Source organism: Erythrolamprus reginae, chromosome 5 (assembly GCF_031021105.1).
Source record: "Erythrolamprus reginae isolate rEryReg1 chromosome 5, rEryReg1.hap1, whole genome shotgun sequence".
Classification (NCBI taxonomy): domain Eukaryota; kingdom Metazoa; phylum Chordata; class Lepidosauria; order Squamata; family Dipsadidae; genus Erythrolamprus; species Erythrolamprus reginae.
Window position 1 is genome coordinate 55,735,805 of NC_091954.1, and position 22,050 is coordinate 55,757,854.

The 22,050-nt window shown below is 38.9% G+C and overlaps 1 protein-coding gene across 2 annotated transcripts in view; it reads right to left on the bottom strand.

Moving 5' to 3' along the window:
• The window catches only part of ATRNL1 (attractin like 1), a 578,768-nt gene that overhangs the window by 426,618 nt on the left and 130,100 nt on the right, over window positions 1–22,050 (bottom strand). For both annotated transcript variants that reach the window (XM_070752642.1, XM_070752643.1), the window contains exons 14-17: window positions 17,758–17,890; window positions 15,456–15,637; window positions 9,742–9,955; window positions 6,979–7,167 (exon numbers count right to left, since the gene is read on the bottom strand). In XM_070752642.1, the coding sequence (XP_070608743.1) occupies window positions 6,979–7,167; window positions 9,742–9,955; window positions 15,456–15,637; window positions 17,758–17,890 (718 nt within the window). The remainder of the gene's footprint in view (window positions 1–6,978; window positions 7,168–9,741; window positions 9,956–15,455; window positions 15,638–17,757; window positions 17,891–22,050) is intronic.

Genomic DNA, 22,050 nt, shown 5'->3' on the forward strand with positions numbered 1-22,050 from the left:
CTAGCAGCTGCTACAAGCGGCATTTCACTTTCCCTCCCAGGCAAAAAGATGCCGGCATTCTGGGATGATGGGGCCGGACTTCCCAGGCGGAAGGCATGCCCCTCTCCCCGGCATCTTTTTGCCTGGGAGGGAAGGTGAAATGCCGCTTGTAGCAGCTGCTTCCGCGTTCGGTTTCAGGAGACAGCTGGGAAGCGGCGCGGCTGTTTTAAAAGGTCACAGCTGGCCTGGGGGGCTTCCCAGCACCCCCCCGAACCCGGGTTCGGCGTTTGGGGGGGTGCTGGAAAGCCCCCCAGGCCGGCTGCGACCTTTTAAAACAGCCGCGCCGCTTCCCAGCTGTCTCCTGAAGCCGAACGCCAAAGCCGAACTTCCGCGTTCGGCTTTGGGAGACTGCTGGGAAGCGGTGCGGCTGTTTTAAAAGGTGACAGCCGGGCTGGGGGACTTCCCAGCAACCTCCCGAACCGAACCCGGGGTTCAGAAAATTTTTGCCTCCTCTTACGAACTTTGTTCGAGTTACGAACCGGCGTTCGGGAGGCTTCTGGGAAGCCCCGACGCCCATCTGTCACCTTTTAAAACAGCCGCGTGGCTTCCCAGCAGTCTCCGAACGCCGGTTCGTAACTCGAAAAAAGTTCGTAAGAAGAGGCAAAATTTTGCTGAACCCCGGGTTCGTATCACGAGTTGTCCGTAAGACGAGGGGTTCGTATCTTGAGGTACCACTGTATGTCCATCACCCCCAAATAGAACCAACTCTTCATGAGAAAAAAGAGTTACAAATAGAACTTGTTTAGACTGTTTACAATTACATGTAATGAAAAGTAACTTTACAACTTTATGACCTTTGCAGATCTGTAAAGCAAATCTTACTGTTTCACTTAGTGACTGCTTCAGTTAGTGACCAAGTTGCCAGTTCCAACTGTGATTTCTAAATGAGAACTACCTGTACTGTACATAATACACCTACTTACGTTCTTAAGTAGAAAAGTTTGTAAGAAGTATCAATTTTTCCCATAGAAATCAATGTAAAAGCAAATGTGTGCGATTGGGGAAACCACAGGGTAAGGGTAGGGGCCCTGTTTCCTCCCAGAAGATTCCTAGAGAGGCCCCATGGAGGTTTCTCCCCACCTTTTCTGGCCCTGTTTCCTCCCAGGAGATTCCTAGTGAGGCTCCGTGGAAGCTTCTCCCTGCCTTTTCCAGTTACAGTTTTGGCAGCTCGGATTTGTAAGTGGAAAATGGTTCTTGAGAAGAGGCAAAAAAATCTTGAACACCTGGTTCTTATCTAAAAAAGTGTGCTCATGCCTCCAAAACAAGGACTATCTAGAATATCTATATAATTTCCATTTTGACTATAACAAGTATTTGTATATACGTTAGTTGAATTTTTGAAGCTTATGCTATGAAATAATTTTATAAATATAGAATTTAAATTGTCATGCCTTGTATGATCTGATATTTTTGCTTTAAATGTCCCATCAAACTCTGTCCTATTGTAAATCATGCAATCAAACCAATTTTCAGATGAAAATCAAAGCACACTTAAACTTTCAAAATATTTGTGTACATCATCTGTACTGTTTTCCGTTTGCTGGGAGGCAAATTGCTGGAAAGCAGAGGCAGATTTTTTCCCCTTCTTTTCCTCCCCCAAAACTAAGTTGTGTCTTATATCCCAATACATCTTCTACTCTGAAAAATATGATATATAAATAAAAAATGAAAAGATCATTATGACTCAATAAATAGTTATGGGTCATATTATGATATTGTATGTTATGCTGCTTTGCCATTTTATTTTCTGTGAATTGCTTTGATCACTATGAACAGCAGAAAATGTTACACATTCAGTGAAAAGAGCTAAATGGTAATATTTACATAGGCTTTTGTTTCTACATGGTTTATTCAATTTGTTCCCTCTCTAATATCTTGAAACATTGCACAAACAATTTCATTATATGGAAAAGACAGGCAATCTTTCTTAAAAATTTATTCAAGTACCTTTCTAAATTAAAATGATGATAACTGACCCAGAATTGTTCTAGCAATGCCATTAGAGATACAGTGGTACCTCAAGATACGAACCCCTCATCTTACGAACAACTCGTGATACGAACCCGGGGTTCAGCAAAATTTTGCCTCTTCTTACGAACTTTTTTCGAGTTACGAACAGGCGTTCGGAGACTGCTGGGAAGCCGCGCGGCTGTTTTAAAAGGTAACAGCCGGGCGGCGGGGCTTCCCAGAAGCCTCCCGAACGCCGGTTCGTAACTCGAACAAAGTTCGTAAGAAGAGGCAAAATTTTGCTGAACCCCGGGTTCGGTTCGGGAGGTTGCTGGGAAGCCCCCCAGGCCGGCTGCGACCTTTTAAAACACCCGCGCCGCTTCGCAGCTGTCTCCCGAAGCCGAAAACGGAAGTTCGGCTTTAGCGTTCGGCTTCAGGAGACAGCTGGGAAGCGGCGCGGGTGTTTTAAAAGGTCGCAGCCGGCCTGGGGGGCTTGCCAGGACCCCCCGAACGCCGAACTTTTGCCAAACTTCCGGGTTCGGGGTTCGAGGTGGTGCTGGGAAGCCCCCCAGGCCGGCTGCGACCTTTGAAAACACCCGCGCCGCTTCGCAGCTGTCTCCCGAAGCCGAATGCAAAAGTTCGGCTTTAGCGTTCAGCTTCAGGAGACAGCTGGGAAGCGGCGCGGGTCTTTTAAAAGGTCACAGCCGGCCTGGGGGGCTTGCCAGCATGCCCCCGAACCCCGAACTTTTGCCGAACTTCCGGGTTCAGGGGGGTGCTGGGAAGCCCCTCAGGCCGGCTGCGACCTTTTAAAACACCCGCGCCGCTTCGCAGCTGTCTCCCGAAGCCGAACGCGGAAGTTCAGCTTTAGCGTTCGGCTTCAGGAGACAGCTGGGAAGCGGCGCGGGTGTTTTAAAAGGTCGCAGCCGGCCTGGGGGGCTTCCCAGCACTCCCCGAACCCCGATCTTTTGCCAAACTTCCGGGTTTGGGGTTCGGGGGGTGCTGGGAAGCCCCCCAGGCTGGCTGCGACCTTTTAAAACACCCGCGCCGCTTCGCAGCTGTCTCCCGAAGCCGAACGCGGAAGTTCGGCTTTAGCGTTCAGCTTCAGGAGACAGCTGGGAAGCGGCGCGGGTGTTTTAAAAGGTCGCAGCCGGCCTGGGGGGCTTGCCAGCACCCCCCGAACCCCAAACCCGGGTTCGGGGGGGTGCTGGCAAGCCCCCCAGGCCGGCTGCGACCTTTAAAAAGAGCCGCGCCGCTTCCCATCTGTCTCCTGAAGCCGAACGCTAAAGCCAAACTTCCGCGTTCGGCTTCAGGAGACCGCTGCTAAGTGGCGCGGGTGTTTTAAAAGGTCGCAGACAGCCTGGGGGGCTTGCCAGCACCCCCCCAAACCCCGAACCTGGGTTCGGGGGGGGGTGCTGGCAAGCCCCCAGGCCGGCTGCGACCTTTTAAAAGAGCCACGCCGCTTCCCATCTGTCTCCTGAAGCCGAACGCTAAAGCCAAACTTCCGCGTTCGGCTTTAAGAGACAGCTGCGAAGCGGCGCGGGTGTTTTAAAAGGTCGCAGCTGGCCTGGGGGGCTTGCCAGCACCCCCCCAAACCCCGAACCCAGGTTCAGGGGGGTGCTGGAAAGCCCCCCAGGCCGGCTGCGACCTTTTAAAAGAGCCGCGCCGCTTCCCATCTGTCTCCTGAAGCCGAACGCTAAAGCCGAACTTCTGCGTTCGGCTTCAGGAGTCAGCTGCGAAGCGGCGCGGGTGTTTTAAAAGGTCGCAGCCGGCCTGGCGGGCTTGCCAGCACCCCCCAGAACCCCGAACCTGGATTAATTGACTTTACATTGTTTCCTATGGGAAACAATGTTTCGTCTTACGAACCTTTCGTCTTACGAACCTCCTCCTTGCACCAATTAAGTTCGTATCATGAGGTATTAATGTATTAAGAAAACAAAATACTCTTCAGAACAGCAGGCACAAATTAAAGCATAGTAGAGGACAGAACGGTAACATCTTACTATTAATTAAATGCATTCAAAAAATAACTGATAAACCAACATTTACCTTTGGAAGAAAAAAAATAGAACTATTAGAGCTAAAAATATAATTGTGTAGTAATCTATTTTTTTTTCTTTTATAGTACTTAAACTATGTAAAGAATAAAGATACTCCTACTAGCAACCACAATTGAAATCAACAACTCCATTGCAAAATATAGAGTCATAATGTGAAATATATGACCAAGCCCAACTTAAAATGCTAGTTACGGGTGTAGTTGTTATGCAAGTCACCCAGTCATTAAGCATGATATCATACAACAATGATTTATGACAGCCAGCTTCCCCGAATTTGCTTGGCATAAAAAAAAAATTCATGATGTTGCAACCATCATAAATGCACAACAGTTGCAAAGTATCCAAATTGCAATAATCGGCAGGGTTCAACAGACAAATGCATAAACTTTTTGCTATCAGATTGTTCAAATTGAATGGAAGCCGACTCTAACTCAGAAGCTGGCAACTCAGGCTTCAATAAATACTAGGTCCAGGGGTGGGCCAACTTACATCACTGCCAGTTTGCTTCCTACCACACCACATGGGTGTGACTTGTGGGCACATGGGAGCTTCACGTGCACACACACACGCTCAGTGGCAAAAAAGCCAGGAAAAAAAGCCGAAAACAAGATGGCAATAGCATGCACAGAGCTGGAAACTCAGCTTCTGCACATGCTCAGAAGAAAAGAAAGTTTTTTAAAAATAAATAAATAAATAAAAAGATGGTGGTGCTGCACAAGGACTGGCACCGACCAAACCGGGTCTATGACATCATTGTGATGTTACCAGCGAGTCGCTACCAGTTCACTTCGGGTGATCCAAACTGGGAAGAACCCACATCTGACTAGGCCATAAATTGCTTCCCACAGTTAAATCTTAATTAAAATGGTAAAACAGATTGAAGAAATTGTTAAAATCTCATCAAATTCTATGGGCATGAAACAAAACCCTGCAAGATCTCATGAAAAATTGCCCAACTTTTTTCATAATAGCTGCCAAACGCATGTGTAGTGCTCAAGGTGAGATCATAAAAAGTTCAAAGATTTACAGCAATGGACATGTCTCTAATATCTTCTGTTCTCTGTTCTAGAACATTATCTTCGTTAAGTGAGCAAGGCTGGAATGTGGACATTTATTTTTTTTATTGGCTAGACAGAATACAATTTAAAATATAATTCTTTCTGTATATTATTGAACAGATAAGCCCTATTAGGTTTATTTAATATATATCTTTATAGCCCTATCTGAAATGACAACTAAATTAAACATAGTTCTTCAACTGTCTTTTCTTTAAACACACACAAAAATGGGTAGCCTGCATAGGATAGCTTTCAAGCAGATATTACATGTTCAAAACTGCGTTCTACTGGAGAAATAGAGTAGACCCAAAGCATCCATGTTTAATTCCTTAAATCAAAGAGGGAAAAGGTATTCTTCAAAATATGCACAAACAATATTTATGCCTATTCAAATTTAGTGACATCACTGTTCAGTACAGATTAGACCATAGCAAATATACTAGCTACATAGCAATTCCAGAAGCTTCACATCATTTGCCAATTTCTATTATCAGTTTCAATTTTTCTACAATTGAAATACAGTAGCTAATAACAAAGGGGGGGGGGACTGGGGAGGGAAGTGTTAAAAAAAAACCTTTACATATAAATTTGGGAGTGGGATGGGAGAAAATCTTTTTTAATGATTTTCTGGACTTCTGCCAATTTGTCCAAATTCTATAAGGAATATTTGACTACAGCATCTGAGACATATTGGAAGAAAACAAGAAGCTAATAATTTCTAGTTTATGTTCAGCATAATAAAGGTTAACAACAGGGCTAAATGTTCCCTAGCAACCAAAATGGAACACAGACACATTTCAAAAAGTTGAAGAATTTTTATCATTTTTGTACCCTAAATGAAACTAAAATCTTTAAAGAGTTAATTAAAGGGTTAATTCTAATCCTTTGTTGTTCTTTCCCTACCAAGATTGAGTAAAGATTCAAAATGTATGGATTATGTCAGATTTTGGTAATAGGTAAAAAATTGGTGTATACTGATGATAGGTAAAAAATTGGTAAATAATAGGTAAAAAAATTGGTGTATACTGATGATATAAAACTCCACAATTCCACCTGGACTTGCTTAAAAATAAAATAAAGGACAACATTAGAAAAAACAAATGTATAAGAGAAGCTAATGAATAGTGAACCAAATTAGGATATTGTTGCATTGAATCTTACTTTTGAGCTCAACAAAACAAATGTGAAACATGATTGTAGATCATGTATTATTTGAAATCAGAAAAGGAACTTTCTTAATCAAAATGTGAGTTTCGGGCAGAATAGTATAACATTCCTTAATGATTTTGCTATTTTTGATATTTTTATAACATTATTGAGAGTAAATTTTATTAACTAAACAAACAAACATTTGCTAGTCAGAAAGTAAGCTGTCAAGTACAGATAGTCCTTGACTTACAACCGTTTGTTTGGTGACTATTCAAAGTTGCACTGAAAAAAGTGGCATGACCATTTTTCAGCTTCCCCATGATCATGTGATCAAAATTCAAACACTTGGTAACTGACTCATATTTATGACAACTGAAGTGTCCCAGGTCAAGCAAAATCAAAAGGGAATCCAAATCCATTTTACAATGTGTTACTAACTTGAACTGCAGTGATTCATTTGACAAATGGCAAGAAAGGGGCAAAATTCACTTAGCAACATACATTTTGGGCTCAATTATGGCTGTAAGTTGAAGAATATCTGCATGCATAATTTTCTTTCAAAAATTAAATAATTTTAGTCAGAAATTAAAATTTTACTTTAGTTTCTTTCTTTTTATTTTCTGGTTCCTAGCTGGCAGAAACTTCAACAAAAATTTTCTATACTGTACTGTTATTTTTTTCCATTAAGTATCATAACTATTTTCATTCATATCACCATAAATACTTACGAGAACAAGTGGTAGTCTGCCACTCTAAACACTGGCCATATGGAAAGGAAATGATGTAAGCATTTGAATCAACACATCGTTTTGTGCTGCTACACCACATGCATTCCATGCCACTGCTGGTACAGTTAGAACATGTCGTCCTTAAAGAACATGGTTTTTTGCAAGGCCGAGCATTTTGATTTGGACTAACTGAAGGAAAAAGAAAATAATAAAAAATAAAATTTCAGTAGATTTATTTTATTTATTTATTAATCAGATTTGTATGCCGCCCCTCTCCGCAGACTCGGGGCGGCTCACAGCAATGATAATACAATGTAAACAAATCTAATACTTAAGTTAATTTAAAACCCCAATTTAAAAACCAATCATACATACTAGCATACCATGCATAAATTTTATAAGCCTAGGGGGAGGGAAAGTGTCAATTCCCCCATGCCTGATGACAGAGATGGGTTTTAAGGAACTTACGAAAGGCTAGGAGGGTGGGGACAACTCTGATATCTGGGGGGAGTTGGTTCCAAAGGGTCGGGGTCGCCACAGAGAAGGCTCTTCCTCTGGGTCCCACCAAACGACATTGTTTAGTTGACGGGACCCGGAGAAGGCCAACTCTGTGGGACCTAACCGGTCGCTGGGATTCGTGCGGCAGAAGGCGGTCCCGGAGATATTCTGGTCTGGTGCCATGAAGGGCTTTATAGGTTATAACCAACACTTTGAATTGTGACCAGAAACTGATCGGCAACCAATGCAGACTGCGGAGTGTTGGTGTGACATGGGCGTATTTAGGAAAGCCCATGATAGCTCTCGCAGCTGCATTCTGCACAATCTGAAGTTTCCGAACATTTTTCAAAGGTAGCCCCATGTAGAGAGCATTACAGTAGTCGAGCCTCGAGGTGATGAGGGCATGAGTGACTGTGAGCAGTGATTCCCGGTCCAAATAGGGCCGCAACTGATGCACCAGGCGAACCTGGGCAGACGCCCCCCTCGCCACAGCTGAAAGATGTTTCTCTAATGTGAGCTGTGGATCGAGGAGGACGCCCAAGTTGCGGACCCTCTCTGAGGGGGTTAGTGATTTTCCCCCTCCCAGGGTAATGGACGGACAGATGGAATTGTCCTTGGGAGGCAGAACCCACAGCCACTCCGTCTTATCAGGGTTGAGTTTGAGTCTGTTGACACCCATCCAGACCCCAACAGCCTCCAGGCACCGGCACATCACTTCTACTGCTTCGCTGACTGGACATGGGGTGGAGATGTAAAGCTGGGTATCATCTGCATATTGATGATACCTCACCCCATGCCCTTGGATGATCTCACCCAGCGGTTTCATGTAGATATAAAATAGTAGGGGGGGAGGACTGACCCCTGAGGCACCCCACAAAGGAGTAACCTAGAGGTCGACCTCTGACCCCCCCACTAACACCGACTGCGACCGACCGGAGAGGTAGGAGGAGAACCACTGAAGAACAATGCCTCCCACTCACAACCCCTCCAGCCGGCGCAGAAGGATACCATTGTCGATGGTATTGAAAGCCGCTGGTATCGATGGTATCGATGATATCAAAAGTTTTGCTGAATTATCGTATTTGGATATGCATATGTACATCTTTTACATTCACCTTATTGACAGTTGCACTTTGTCAAGATTTTTTTCCCCTCTAGTACATTATGAAATCATTCCATAAATGTAAACTATGTGAGGTTCTTCCATTGATCGACTCAAATTGTTATGTCTCTTCATACAACCAGAATCAACTGTTTAGAACTTCTTACAAAACACACTACCATAAACTGCTACAACACAATTATCCATCTTTTACTTTGTCTTAGTGTCCACATTCGCAGTCATCTATCATAACTGGGAAGGTCATTCCTTTTTTAACTTTTCTTTTTCTTGGTGCTTCTTATCCTTCATAATTTTATAGGAGTTTGTCAAATGCAATTGATTAAATCAATTTTCCTGAGATTTTTTTGATCTTAAAAGTATCTTCCATTTTCCCATACCCATGTTTCTCTATTTCATGACATTCTTAAGTTACGTAACTGTCCTTGTCTCTTTTGATGGATGTTTCGGGTTTGCATTTACTTTTTATGCATCCATCTTGTTGCCCAAGGCTTTCATCGTCCATCTTTCTCTGGCTATCTTAATACTTTCCCCCCCCCCCCCCCACGGCCATTTTTCTAAAAGGAAAATATTTTTTTCTCTTTCGATTTTTGTTTGCTTTTGTTTCAGTTTCTGTCACAAATGCACTTCATTTCTTCCATACATTCATTTTACATTTGTGATTCTGTGATTCTATAAATTTCTAAGACTAACCTATATAGTGCACAAGATTTATTAATATTCACACTTTACAGCCTGGAAACATTCCATCTGACTGGATTGCACTCTACAGTTTTTATTTCATATAAATCTACATCTATACTACATTTAATATATTTATATAAGCATTTAATTCAATGTCCTTGTATAGAACCTGCAATTATTTTGCTTGTAGCAGATGTGGACAATAAAGAATAATTTTCACAAAATTCTACTACTTATGTACAAGGTGAATGAACTGTGAATTTAGTCTAATATTCCAGTTAGAACCTTCAATGCAATAAAATATATTTGAAGAAACGTTCCCTGGTACGCTTTGTAATTGAAACAAATGAATTCAGCAGCTGTCTCCTAGAAATTAAGCAATGCTCATTTTATTTATAATCCAATACTAAAGACATGTAAAGTACTCCACAAGTATATTTATCATATAGTAGATTGCTTACCAACAGGTTTCTCACAGACAAGGCCATCTGCCTTAGCTGTACAAGGATTTGCTTTTAAACCTGCCACTTCAGCCCTTTCAAGATAGGCACAGAATCCAGAATCATTTGGTTCTCCAGGAAGCCACTGCAGTGTTGTATTAGTAAAGGGAGACATATCATCCCATCCCCAGTAAGAGATGTTAATCTTGCGTAGACCCACCCAGGGAGATATTTTCTGTGAAGGAGAATTCAAAAAGTCCATATGAATTATCAAAGATTGATACTTTTATTACATATTACAGCCATGTTAATGATACTTTGCACAACCATCTGAAATTATGTGAAATATAATTTCATATTATTAAAATACATTATAATCACAGAAAATAATAATCATGTAAAATACATTAACTATAATAATTTAGTGTTGGGTTTTAAGATTAATTCTGGATTACTTTCAAACCAAGTAGTACATATAGATCTATTTTACACTTGACAGTTTGTGCTACTCACTAATATAAAATATTTAAATGAATAAGTAAAAAAACAAAATATGCACAAATCTTGACAAACACAGTAAATTTTACAGATATATTTGAGAATTTTCTTTTCTACATACACTTTAAAGTAGAAGTAGAGACTTAATTTTCCTAAGGGTCATATGAGAACTGTGGTTGCTGTGTAGGACCACTGTGCTGCACACTGATACTGCCCCACCCCAATGTTGATGATGTCCTGCCCCCAATACTGCACCAATGCTTTGCCTATTCTTGCCATAACAATGTCCTGTATTTATTCCTAATGATCTCCCCATTGCTGATGCCACTGAAGCTGCAGGCTGGACTAGAACAGCCCATAGGCTTGATATGGCCTGTGGGCTGTAAAATTCCTGGGTCTGCTAAAGCATGAGTGCAAAATTGGATTACATGATAGACATCTTCTTTGCGTTGATCAACTTGTTTATTAACTTTGTTAGTCATTTTCACTCATCCAAACAACTCTAGGTGATGTATCACCTACACAATAAAATGTATCATCAACACAACAGAACAACTAGGAAACAAAAACAAGCATATTTATATCTGAGAGTAAGTTAAATGTAGCAGTTAAGATAGTGGCTTAGATTTTGGAAGGATGTTGGAAGTCATATGTTAAGCACGTAAGCCAGTTTATAACTCTGGACCACGAATCCACTCTTAATCTCGGTCTTAATCTATAGCCATTCAATATTACAAAAATTAAGTCTGAGCCAATACTTTCTCAACCATACTCTAAAAGCATGTAGATACCAAGCAGAATCTCAGAAGCATCACTTGGTTGGCCAAGAATTATCTACACATTGATTAAACCTGATCATATGCCATTATATGCTTTCCCACCAAATATAAATGTTAATCCAGCCAGCAGTAAATATACTTGGAAGCACACTGCTCAAAAAAATAAAGGGAAAACTTAAATAACACAATATAACTCCAAGTAAATCAAACCTCTGTGAAATCAAACTGTCCACTTAGGAAGCAAAGCTGATTGACAATCAATTTCACATGTTGTTGTGCACATTCAACTTTGTACAGAACGAAGTATTCAATGAGAATATTTCATTCATTCAGATCTAGGATGTGTTATTTGAGTGTTCCCTTTATTTTTTTGAGCAGTATATATTGCTAGAAAATTACAAGAATAAAGTAATAGATGAACAAATGTTATGGGAATTTGAGAGGCTAGCTGGATGGCTTTACTATATATATAAATAAAGCCACATCCAGATGTATGATCCTCAATACCCAGAATTCCCACACAACATAGTGATTCCTAAATTATAGGAATAGAAGCTCACATAACTGGAAGTTGCTATGGTTGAGAAACATTGTATTAAATTATGTCTGTAACAAATGTTCCAAATCATGACTGTAGCTGAAGGTTCTAGCTAGCTATATGAAAGAAATTCAAGGAAATCTCAACAAGTATCTCTGGCAGCTGATAACACATTCAAAATGACATACAAAATAAACAGAATGGGAGCTATAGATAGGAATAAAAAGAAATTACTTTTGGGTGGAGAGAAGGGCATGGGGTGAGGTATCATCAGTAAGCTGATGATACCCAATTGTACATCTCCACCCCATGTCCAGTCAGCGAAGCAGTGGAAGTGATGTGCCGGTGCCTGGAGGTTGTTGTGGTCTGGATGGGTGTCAACAGGCTCAAACTCAACCCTGACAAGACAGAGTGTCTGTGGGTCCTGCCTCCCAAGTACAATTTCATCTGTCCGTCCATTACCATGGGGGGGAGTTATTGACCCCCTCAGAGAGGGTCCACAACTTGGGCGTCCTCCTCGATCCACAGCTAACATTAGAGCACCATCTTTCAGTTGTGGCGAGGAGGGTGTTTGCCCAGGTTCGACTGGTCCACCAGTTGCGGCCCTATTTGGACCGGGAGTCACTGCTCACAGTCACTCATGCCCTCATCACCTCATGGTTCGACTACGGCAACACTCTCTACATTGGGTTACCTTTGAAAAGTGTTCGGAAACTTCAGATCGTGCAGAATGCGGCCACAAGAGCTATTGTAGGGCCTCCAAGATCTGCCCACGTTTCGCCAACACTCCGTGGCCTGCTCTGGTTGCTGATCAGTTTCCGGTCACAATTCAAAGTGTTGATAATGACCTATAAAGCCCTACCTGGCATCGGACCAGAATACCTCCGGGACCACCTTCTGCCACACGAATCCCAGCAGCCAATCAGGTCTCACAGAGTTGGCCTTCTCTGGGTCCCGTCGACTAAACAATGGTGTCTGGTGGGACCCAGGGGTAGAGCCTTCTCTGTGGAGGCACCGGCCCTCTGGAACCAACTTCCCCCCAGAGATTCGAATTGCCCCTACTCTTCCCGCCTTCCATAAGATGTTGAAAACCTATCTATGTCGCCAGGCATGGGGGGAATAACTATCTCTTCTCCCCCACACCACCTTTTTTCCTGACTGTAATACATGAAAATGGTGTGATCTGCGTAATGATTGTTTTTAATATCTCTGGGTTTTAAATTTCGTTTTTTAATTTATATTGGATTTGTACTCTATATATTGTATTGTTGTTGTTGTGAGCCGCCCCGAGTCTTCGGAGAAGGGCCGCATACAAATCTAAAAAATACTTAAATACTTAAAATCAGAAGTGAAATATTTTACACAATATTTCATTAATTTTTTGATAAGTAAATGATTACTACAAATGCATGCATTTGTCACTATTGATTGAATAGTGGATTACTTCCGAAGACCTTGGTAGTTCAAGATGTAAATTATTTGAACAAGGCCATGTTTAATTACATTTCCTCTCAGAGATTTAAAAAACAGCAACAAATGGAATAGCCCTTTCACCAATCAATAGCTTGTTATAATGACAAGGAACGAGAAACTAGATTCTTTGATTTTGAGTGGTTCTATATCATTGAAAAAGGAAATTACAACAACACACACGATTTGAGACAAAACTCTTCCTAAATTTATTGTTGCATTTTATGTAGTAAATCTGGAGTAATTTATTATTTGAAGAGAAGAAGAAGAAACAAAGTTCCAAATCGATTGATTAATCTTCTGATTAAAATCAGAAAGGTATTGAATATCATGTAAGTGTAAAATGGGGAATCTGAGGCAAGCTCAAATGTAAATATGTGCCCATTATCCATGTCTTTGATAATGCATTATTAAATCCAATACAATTTCTTTATTATATGAATGCAATATTTCTTTTTTTATATCTAATAAATCTATACTCTGCATATAGCAAAATCATAACTCCTAATTTTGGCATGTAAGTATGCTGTTTATGAGTCAAGGCTAGTATAATGTTTTAAAAGGAAAAATACTTATTCATGTAAAACCAGACTATAAATAATTATTTCGATCCATTGATCGTGATAGGGATTAACCAATCACCTTGTTGCCTAAGCCTGACATCAGGGGTTGAAAGAAAGTAACTGGCCCAAAGTCACTCATCCATCTTTTGTTGACATGGCTGTACTACCGTGTTTCCCCGATAGTAAGACAACCCCGATTGTAAGACGTATCAGGGGTTTCAGGGGGGTCGGCTAATATAAGCCGTACCCCGAAAGTAAGACATATGTCTTACTTTCGGGGAAACACTGGGGTATTGCTGCCTCCCTCTCATCAAGCCGCGCGCCGCAGACTTAAATCTCCTAAGCTGACTTTTGAAGTTCAAACCTTGCTAGTCACCCACTGTGCAAAGGCCGTGGCGCTGTCAGGTTGCCCAGGCAGTCATTCAGCCACATCCGCTGCAATTCTCGTCTTTTTCCCCCAGCTCCCGACATTCGGACTTTCGCCTTCCTTTTTTAAGCGGGAAGAAGGGCGCGCTTTCGCTGCCTTCTTCCGGGACCGGGGAGGGGAGCTGTGAGGGAGGCGGCTTGCTGACGCCCAGCCCGCCGGGGAGTTTGGCTGACGGAACGACGAAGCCAGACTGCTAAGCTTCAGCTCCTCGAGAGCCAGTGAAACTTGCCGGCGGAGCCGAGTTAGCCGCAGAGAGGAAAGAGGCGTCGTCGAAGAGTCACGGCGCAGCCTCTCCGCGGCAGTCGAGGTGGGCGAGGGCCCTGTCTTACTTTCGGGGAAACACGGTAGAACTTCCAGCATCCTATTTTCTAGCCTGGTGCCTTAACCGCTGCACCAACCTGGCTCTCTTTGGTTTATTCATGTATTGTTTATTTATACATTATTATTATATTTATATCTTGTATTTCTGCTTTTATAAAAAGCAGCTTGTATAAGTACTACTGCATGTGAGAATATTCTATGCTCCACTAGAAAGATTAATAACTTTACTTAGCATAAAGAAGATAGTATCTACTGGCTATAAGACAGTATCTATGAATAACATTTATGTTTTATGAAATCATTTCTCTCTTAATAAAGAAGAAAGTAAATCAGCAGCTACTGTATTAATTAAAAGGAAGAACCAGATGCATTGTTAGCCTCATATCTCTATCCAATTGTAAGGAACAGTTCTCTTAAATATAAATGTACAGTTCCAGAAAGAAGACACTGCATTATTTAAGGTATGTACTGTATATATACATATTCTCCATTTTCTGTCTCCATTCTCTATACAATTGCTACTGAGAATATGCGAAAGGAATTACAAAATTGGCATGCATCTGCTATACTGATCATTCACAGGATTTATATTTTATTTCCCCCCCTCCAATTAATATTAAATTCATTGGTAATTTACCCCATAGTGGAAGAGCTAAAAAAATAAAAAATTTAAAGATCAATGTAAAGTGATATTTAGTTATAATTTTTGTTCTTTCCATAAATAAACTTGGACTATCCAACCTACGTGAAGGAAATGCAACCATAATGTTTTCAGAAATGATAAAACCAATGACAATATGTGACTTACGACTGATTAATTGCAAACACTGCAATGATATTAAATTTATTTTTTAATTACTTCTCTAGATTTGGATTCAATTATAAAAACAATATTTTTACTAATTTACTAGAATTCAGATCTTTATTGCAGAACATAAGATTTCATTTTAGTATGGAATAATAAAAACAAGAAATCCTTAAGCATCAGCTTCAACTACATAACATATCAGCAGATCCTATGTACATATACTTGGTATCTGGTTGAGTAATATATATATTTGTTTCTATGATTTGTTATTACCATTTCCTAAAAATAAACCCAAACAACTTTATATACACTTATGAATTATTCAAGTTACCTGGACAGTGTACTTCTGTATTTCATCCAAAACAAACTCTACTTCTTTGGAAGTTGTTAGTGAAGCAAGAATTCCATTTAAGCCATAACAATAAAGTCTGGCATTGTCATAGTTTTCACGACTAGAGTTTATACGAAGGCAAGCATCTCCAACATGATTCCATCCTTCTCCACATAAGTGAGCTAGTAAAAAATTACACAAGTAATTGTAATTTTTTAAAAATCCATTTTGAATAACAAAAGAAATCACCTTTCAAAATACTTACTAAACATAACATACATTATATATATATAATAAGCTTTATATATGCTTTAAGGGGGAAAAAGTATATACACAATTCAACAGAACAAAACTCTAAATAAATTAGTGCAATTATATAGGAGTCCACACTAATACTTCCTAATTACTGAAACATGTTCAATATGCTTAGAGATCATCAAGCATATTCTACTGGTCTACTTTCTTCTTAAACATTCATATCAGCATATCAGTAGCTCTTCATTGTTCTTCATTGTTCTTCTCTTTGAAAATAAAAACACCTGCTCACCTTCAATAAAGTTACACTATATCAATGTTTATCATTTTTCAAAGAATTCAGCTTCTTCTTTCAATAATCTAGGATAAAGTTCATATGGCCTACAAATTTAAACCCAATCATTTTTTATTAGTCTCAACCTTCTGCCCTACTCTTTTATCCTGCCTTTCAGTTATCTTGGAGAACAGAAAACCGAATAGATTAATATTTTCTTTTGTATTATATTTTATCATCTGTTACATTTTTCCTCACTTTTTTATTTTGAAAAATAAAAGTGCTGCTGCTGCTACGAAACAAAACAAAAACTCTGTGTGCTTTGAGTTTGGACATATTTGGGGTTTGCCCTCTGAAAGATGCGGGTGTGTGGACAGAATGCGTTTGCGAAGAGGGGGAGAACACGCTGCCAGGCCAGCAGATGAGAGCTGCTGGCGGAGATGATATGGAGAGTGACAGGATTAATCTCCCAGTTTGAGGAAAGACCAAGACTTTGAGAACACAGTTATAAACCATTATTTAACATTCATTAGTGGTGAATAATTGTAAACTGTAATGTGAGATTGCTGCGGGCTGCTATAAGTATGATAGCAATCCTCCTTGCTAGAGTGTTGTTTTTTATCATCACAGCGGATTTACATCTTACCATGGACATAACAATGAGAGTCATATGGCCCATTCCGGGCTCCTTACATCACCGACCAATTCAGGAAGAACATTTCCTTTAAGCAGCTCTATTTATATCGAAGAGATCTTTTGCACCATCATTGTCCTTATTTATTTATCTATAGGAGTAAGGTTGCTCCCTAGCCATGGGGAGGGCAACATTCTACATCCTGGGTTTATGATTGTTAACTAACTTTTAATTTTTTAATTTTAATTTTTTAAAACAGTCAGTTTAATTTTTTTAAAACAGTCTGTGTTTATCAATTGTTTCTGTCTTTATCAATTGTATATCATAGGATGTGGGGAATTGCGGGATATGGGAGAGTGAGGGGATATTTATTAACCTATTAAGTATTATTGTCTGTCTCATAAACTATATATGGCTTGTTGTTATGCCCTTTGGTAAAAGGGCATTATAAATAAATGGTATTATTGTTGTTGTTGTTGTTGTTATTGGTTGAGGTTGTTAGTAAATGTACTAACATAGCAACTAGAGTAAAACTATAATAATAACACATAAAAGGTGTTAGGGTTGCCAGAAAGTTCGGTGATTAATAAGGATTCTAATCTACTTGTGTTCTATACATATATAATCTTTACAAAACATACTGATAGGTGTTTTGGAACTTACTAAAGTGTTATCCAGAAAAATATAGCTACGTTTGAATCAAATATAATAAACTTCCAATAAACTTTGATTTAATGGAATCTCATTTATTTGACTTTGGATGCAAGAAATAAAATATTTGTCTAGACATCAAAAAACAGGAGCTCTGTTCATTGCATTCAAAGCAGCACACAAAGAGGTAAGCAAACAAACAAGTTATGAAGACCTTACTTAGAGAAATTTACATCATTTACACTGATAAATGACATAACTTATGCTATAAATAATATAAATCACACCATACACACACACACACACACACGCGCGCACATAGAGAGAGTCCATTGTTGTTATTGCACTGATTGCACTCAATATTTAATATCACAGTTGTCTTTGTCAAATTGGAAATAACCTTATTCTTTCTTTAATAGCAAGAATATGTCTTATTAAATATTACATTATGAAAATATTATTTTAAAATAATTTTTTAATCTTTTTACCTGGTAAAGCTTGACATTCTTGCTGTCTCTGATCCCACTGGCAATTGAGGTTTAATGAACAGCTTTTGCAACTAGTCAGCTTATTACATATCTGTTCGTTTCTTACATGACATTTGGTGTAGTTCTTCACTGACTAAAATATAAGCACATGTACAATTTTATTAAAAAGAATTCAGACTGAAGGAAAAATAACAAAAAGTCACAAGGGAGGTTAGGGTTAGTGGTTGATTTTGGGCTGCTGGCTGTCACACAGGTTTAGGAAGTAGGCAATGACAAACCACTTTTGAAAAAGTTGCTAAGAAAACTGCAGAGATTTGTTCAGGCAGTTACCAGATGTCAAAAAGTGACTTGAGGCATGTTCTGGTGTGTCTGTGCACACACATGCATATACACATAATGCACACAGAGCAAAAAATTCATCATCATCATCATCTACTGCCAAGAAAAGCATTAGCTTCTGATGTTTATTTGTATATTTATTCATGTGTTCCAAATTTCAACAGAATTATCTAAAACAAAGGTTGTGGCCACCCATCCATAATTCTTAAGTTAAGAAAACTTAAATTTAACACATAAAATAGCCAGGAAGTTGATCACAGGAAGTTTTTATTCTTGTAACCAAAGAGATCTATTGCTGTTATTTTGCGGGAAGAAATATAAATAAAAAGGTAATTTTATTTATTTATTCAACAAATTTTAAAATAACTACAGATAGCCTGAAGAAAGTTTAAAATGATATGTTTATTTACTTTCCCATATATGTTGGACAATGTGGAGAATAAAAGCAAACTCAAACCAACTTAAGCACAAAACATTGCTGTCATGTACATAAAAATTCAAATTGCAGTTTTTCTATGAAGAAGGCATTCATATTAAGTAGATCTAATGATATAATTCATTTTAGTCCTTTCAATAAGTGTTAAACTTCAGATCATGGAAGTTAATAATAGTGAAGCTTGTGAGGTTGTATGCAAAACTCCCTTGTAATTTTTAGAAGCAACTCAGAAAACTCACTTTCCCAGGATTGCCAAGTCTTTCACTTCTGCTGACCAAATGGTGCCACAGGATTTCCCTTTGGGCTTCTGACAGTACTGGACAATGGAATGAACTTTACCCAACATTGTCAGAAAGAGAAGATGATCCAGATCAGTGATGGTGATCACCTTTTTTGGTGTGGGTATGTGGGTGTACTAGGATATGTGCACGTGCTCCACACCCCTTCCCTCCCCACATGCATGCAGAGCCCACTCGCGCTGCTCCCCACACATACGCACAGGCCTTTCTGAAACCTGGTAGGCAGTGGTAGGTTCATACTGGTGTGGTCCAGAGAGCCGCACCAGTATAAATCCACTAATTTTGGGTGATTTGTTTTCCCGGTGTCTCCCTGTCAGAAGAAGCCCTTCTGCCACTCCCCTCGTCTTAATGCTGACTTTATTCTTTGTCTAACGCACAGCTGAGGGCTTCTTCCACACATCTTTGTGTGGAATCGCCAAAACTCAGTGGGTTCATACAGATGTGGCTCTCCAGACCACACCAATATGAACCACCACTGCTGGTATGTGAAAAAAATGCCTAAACCAGCAAACCGGAAGTTCATTTTTCCGAACTTCTAGTTTGTTCTTTGGGGATTTTTTTTTTGCCTCTGGGGCTTCAGGGAAGCTTCCCTGAAGTGCCTGGAGGATGAAACTGCCTTTCCAAAGGCCGAAAAATTCTATGCGTGCTGGAGCTGAAACATAGAACTCTCGCATGCACTCCCATATGGCTTCATGTGCCATCTGTGGCACATGTGCCATAGGTTCACCATCATGGATCTAGGTTTTAACTCCATATTTGTCTTTCATAAAGGGCAACTAGAAAATCAAAGATTGTCTGCTGACAAATATCTTGGACTTAGTAAACAAACAAACAAACAAACAAACAAACAAACAGGAGAAGGAGATATTACAAAGCAAAAGAAATAGATATGAATTTCAGATCAATTATAGAATGTATAAAAATTATGGTCCTTAATACAAAAAAGAGAGTAGGGATGGAAAAATTTAAAAAGTGGAATTTAGCCTGGAGCTGTGGAAAAAGAAGAAATGGAAAGCAACATACTAAGAAATAAGTAAAGTAAAACATAATGTTTTAAAGTATGAGATTAAAAATATTCACGAGCAAATCTAGATAATAAAGGGCAAAGGCTTTGATTCCTAGGAAAAGTGAATTGGATGAGAAGTGAAAGGTCCAAGCAAAAACAAGAAATCCAGTTGCCTTTTGAAAAAGCACCTGTGGTTGTAATAGATACGCTATCTGTTAAAATTAATTGGAATTGGTGATTAAGGCAGTTCTAACCTCCAATTTTAGCTAGTATACTGGACCATGCATTTCCCTTTATATGAAAGATAAATGTGTTTCACCTTAAAGTCTCTTTATTAGGAAGGAAACAAAAGTGAGAATTGCCAGAACAGAAAAAATTAAATGCATAGGATCTGAGATAACAACAGAATAAAGTTTTAAGCTATAGCATGTGTACAAAAAGGAATGGGATGTGGAGTACCTAGGGGGAAAAATGTTATTGTTGCAATCTTGATAAGACTAACCATTTCTCTTTCCCTTTTAATTGAAAATATAATTTTCAAATGCAAAAAATAGAACTAATGCTATTCTAAGCAATTGCTAAACCAAGTAGCATTTTGCTGTAGATTATAAAAAGAAAGTCTCTGTTATTATCAACTTACAAATAGTCTACAAAGTTGGCTAACAAGGTAATTATAAACATGAAAATACAACAGCACATAAACATATACAGTATAAACAAATTATCTGGAACTAAAAGTTGCAAAGAAACACAAAATTCATCTGCAAAATATGTAGATAAATTATGGTAACTTTTTAATACCTTTTTGCCTTTAAGTTGGTTCAATCATTATTTGACAATCCTTCCTGATATGTACATAACAATGAATTTAAATTGCAAGTAAGCACCATCTGTTCATTTAATACCCAATATTAAATGAATTCTACCTAATATTCCCTGTTAACACATCATTATCACAATGTCAAATTTCTGGTTTTTTATTCCCAGTTTTTTCTGAGAATGAATACATATGGTAACAAACAGTGTTTGGTAAAAGTAATGGGAGGAGGTGCCCACAATTTTTCTGTTTTTTGTAGATATAATTTTCTGATTGTAGAAAATCCCCAAGCTTTAAAAAAAAAACTTTAAAAAGATTTTTTTTTAAAAAAGTTAAACGTTTTTTAAAAGAGAAAGCTTTGCTCCTAATGCATATATGAAAATATTGCTTTTATATTCAAAGTATGAATTACTTTCTGGATATGTCTTGGTAGTCAAGTATAAATGTAAATCCAATAAGTCATTTTTCTGTATACTAAGACTGCAGTAGAATTAGAATAAAATATTAAAAATTGATATAACATATCAGATTGATAGATTTAGGGTGCATATATTAATTCATGCAAAGTCAGACAGAACACGGAGGATGGATTTTATTTTCTTCTCAGACAGGCTTTATTTTATATTTGTATTAAACTGTTAATAATCTTAATCTATATTGAACATAGGGAGTTAAAATAGCTGTCTAAGGACTATCAGGAAAATAGAATAGAATAGAATATAATTCTTTATTGGCCAAGTGTGATTGGACACACAAGGAATTTGTCTTTTGTACACATGCTCTCAGTGTACATAAAAGAAATACATTTGTCAAGAATCATGAGATACAATTAGGGTACAAATAAGCAATCAGGAAACAATCAATATTCATATAAATTGTAAGGATACAAGCAACAAGTTACAGTCATACAATCATAAATGGGAGGAGATGGGTGATATGAACGATGAGAAGACTAATAGTAATAGTAATGCAGCCTTGGTGAATAGTTTAACAGAGGTAAGGGAATTATTTGTTTAACAGAGTGATGGGGTTCAGGAAAAAAACTGTTCTTATGTCTAGATATTTTGATATCCAATGCTCAATAGCATTGTTTGAGGGAAGGGGTTGAAATAATTTATGTCCAGGATATGAAAGGTCAGCAAATATTTTCATGTCCCTCTTTTTGACTTGTGCAGTATACAGGTCTTCAATGGAAGGCAGGTTGGCAGTGACTGCTTTTTCTACAGTTCCGATTATCCTCTGAAGTCTGTGTCTGTCTTGTTGGTTGCAGAACTGAACCAGAGTTATAGAGGTGCAAATGACAAACTCAATAATTTCTCTGTAGAACTGTATCAGCAGTTCCTTGGGCAATCTGAGCTTCCTGAGTTGGCACAGAAAAAAAATCTTTGTTGTGCTT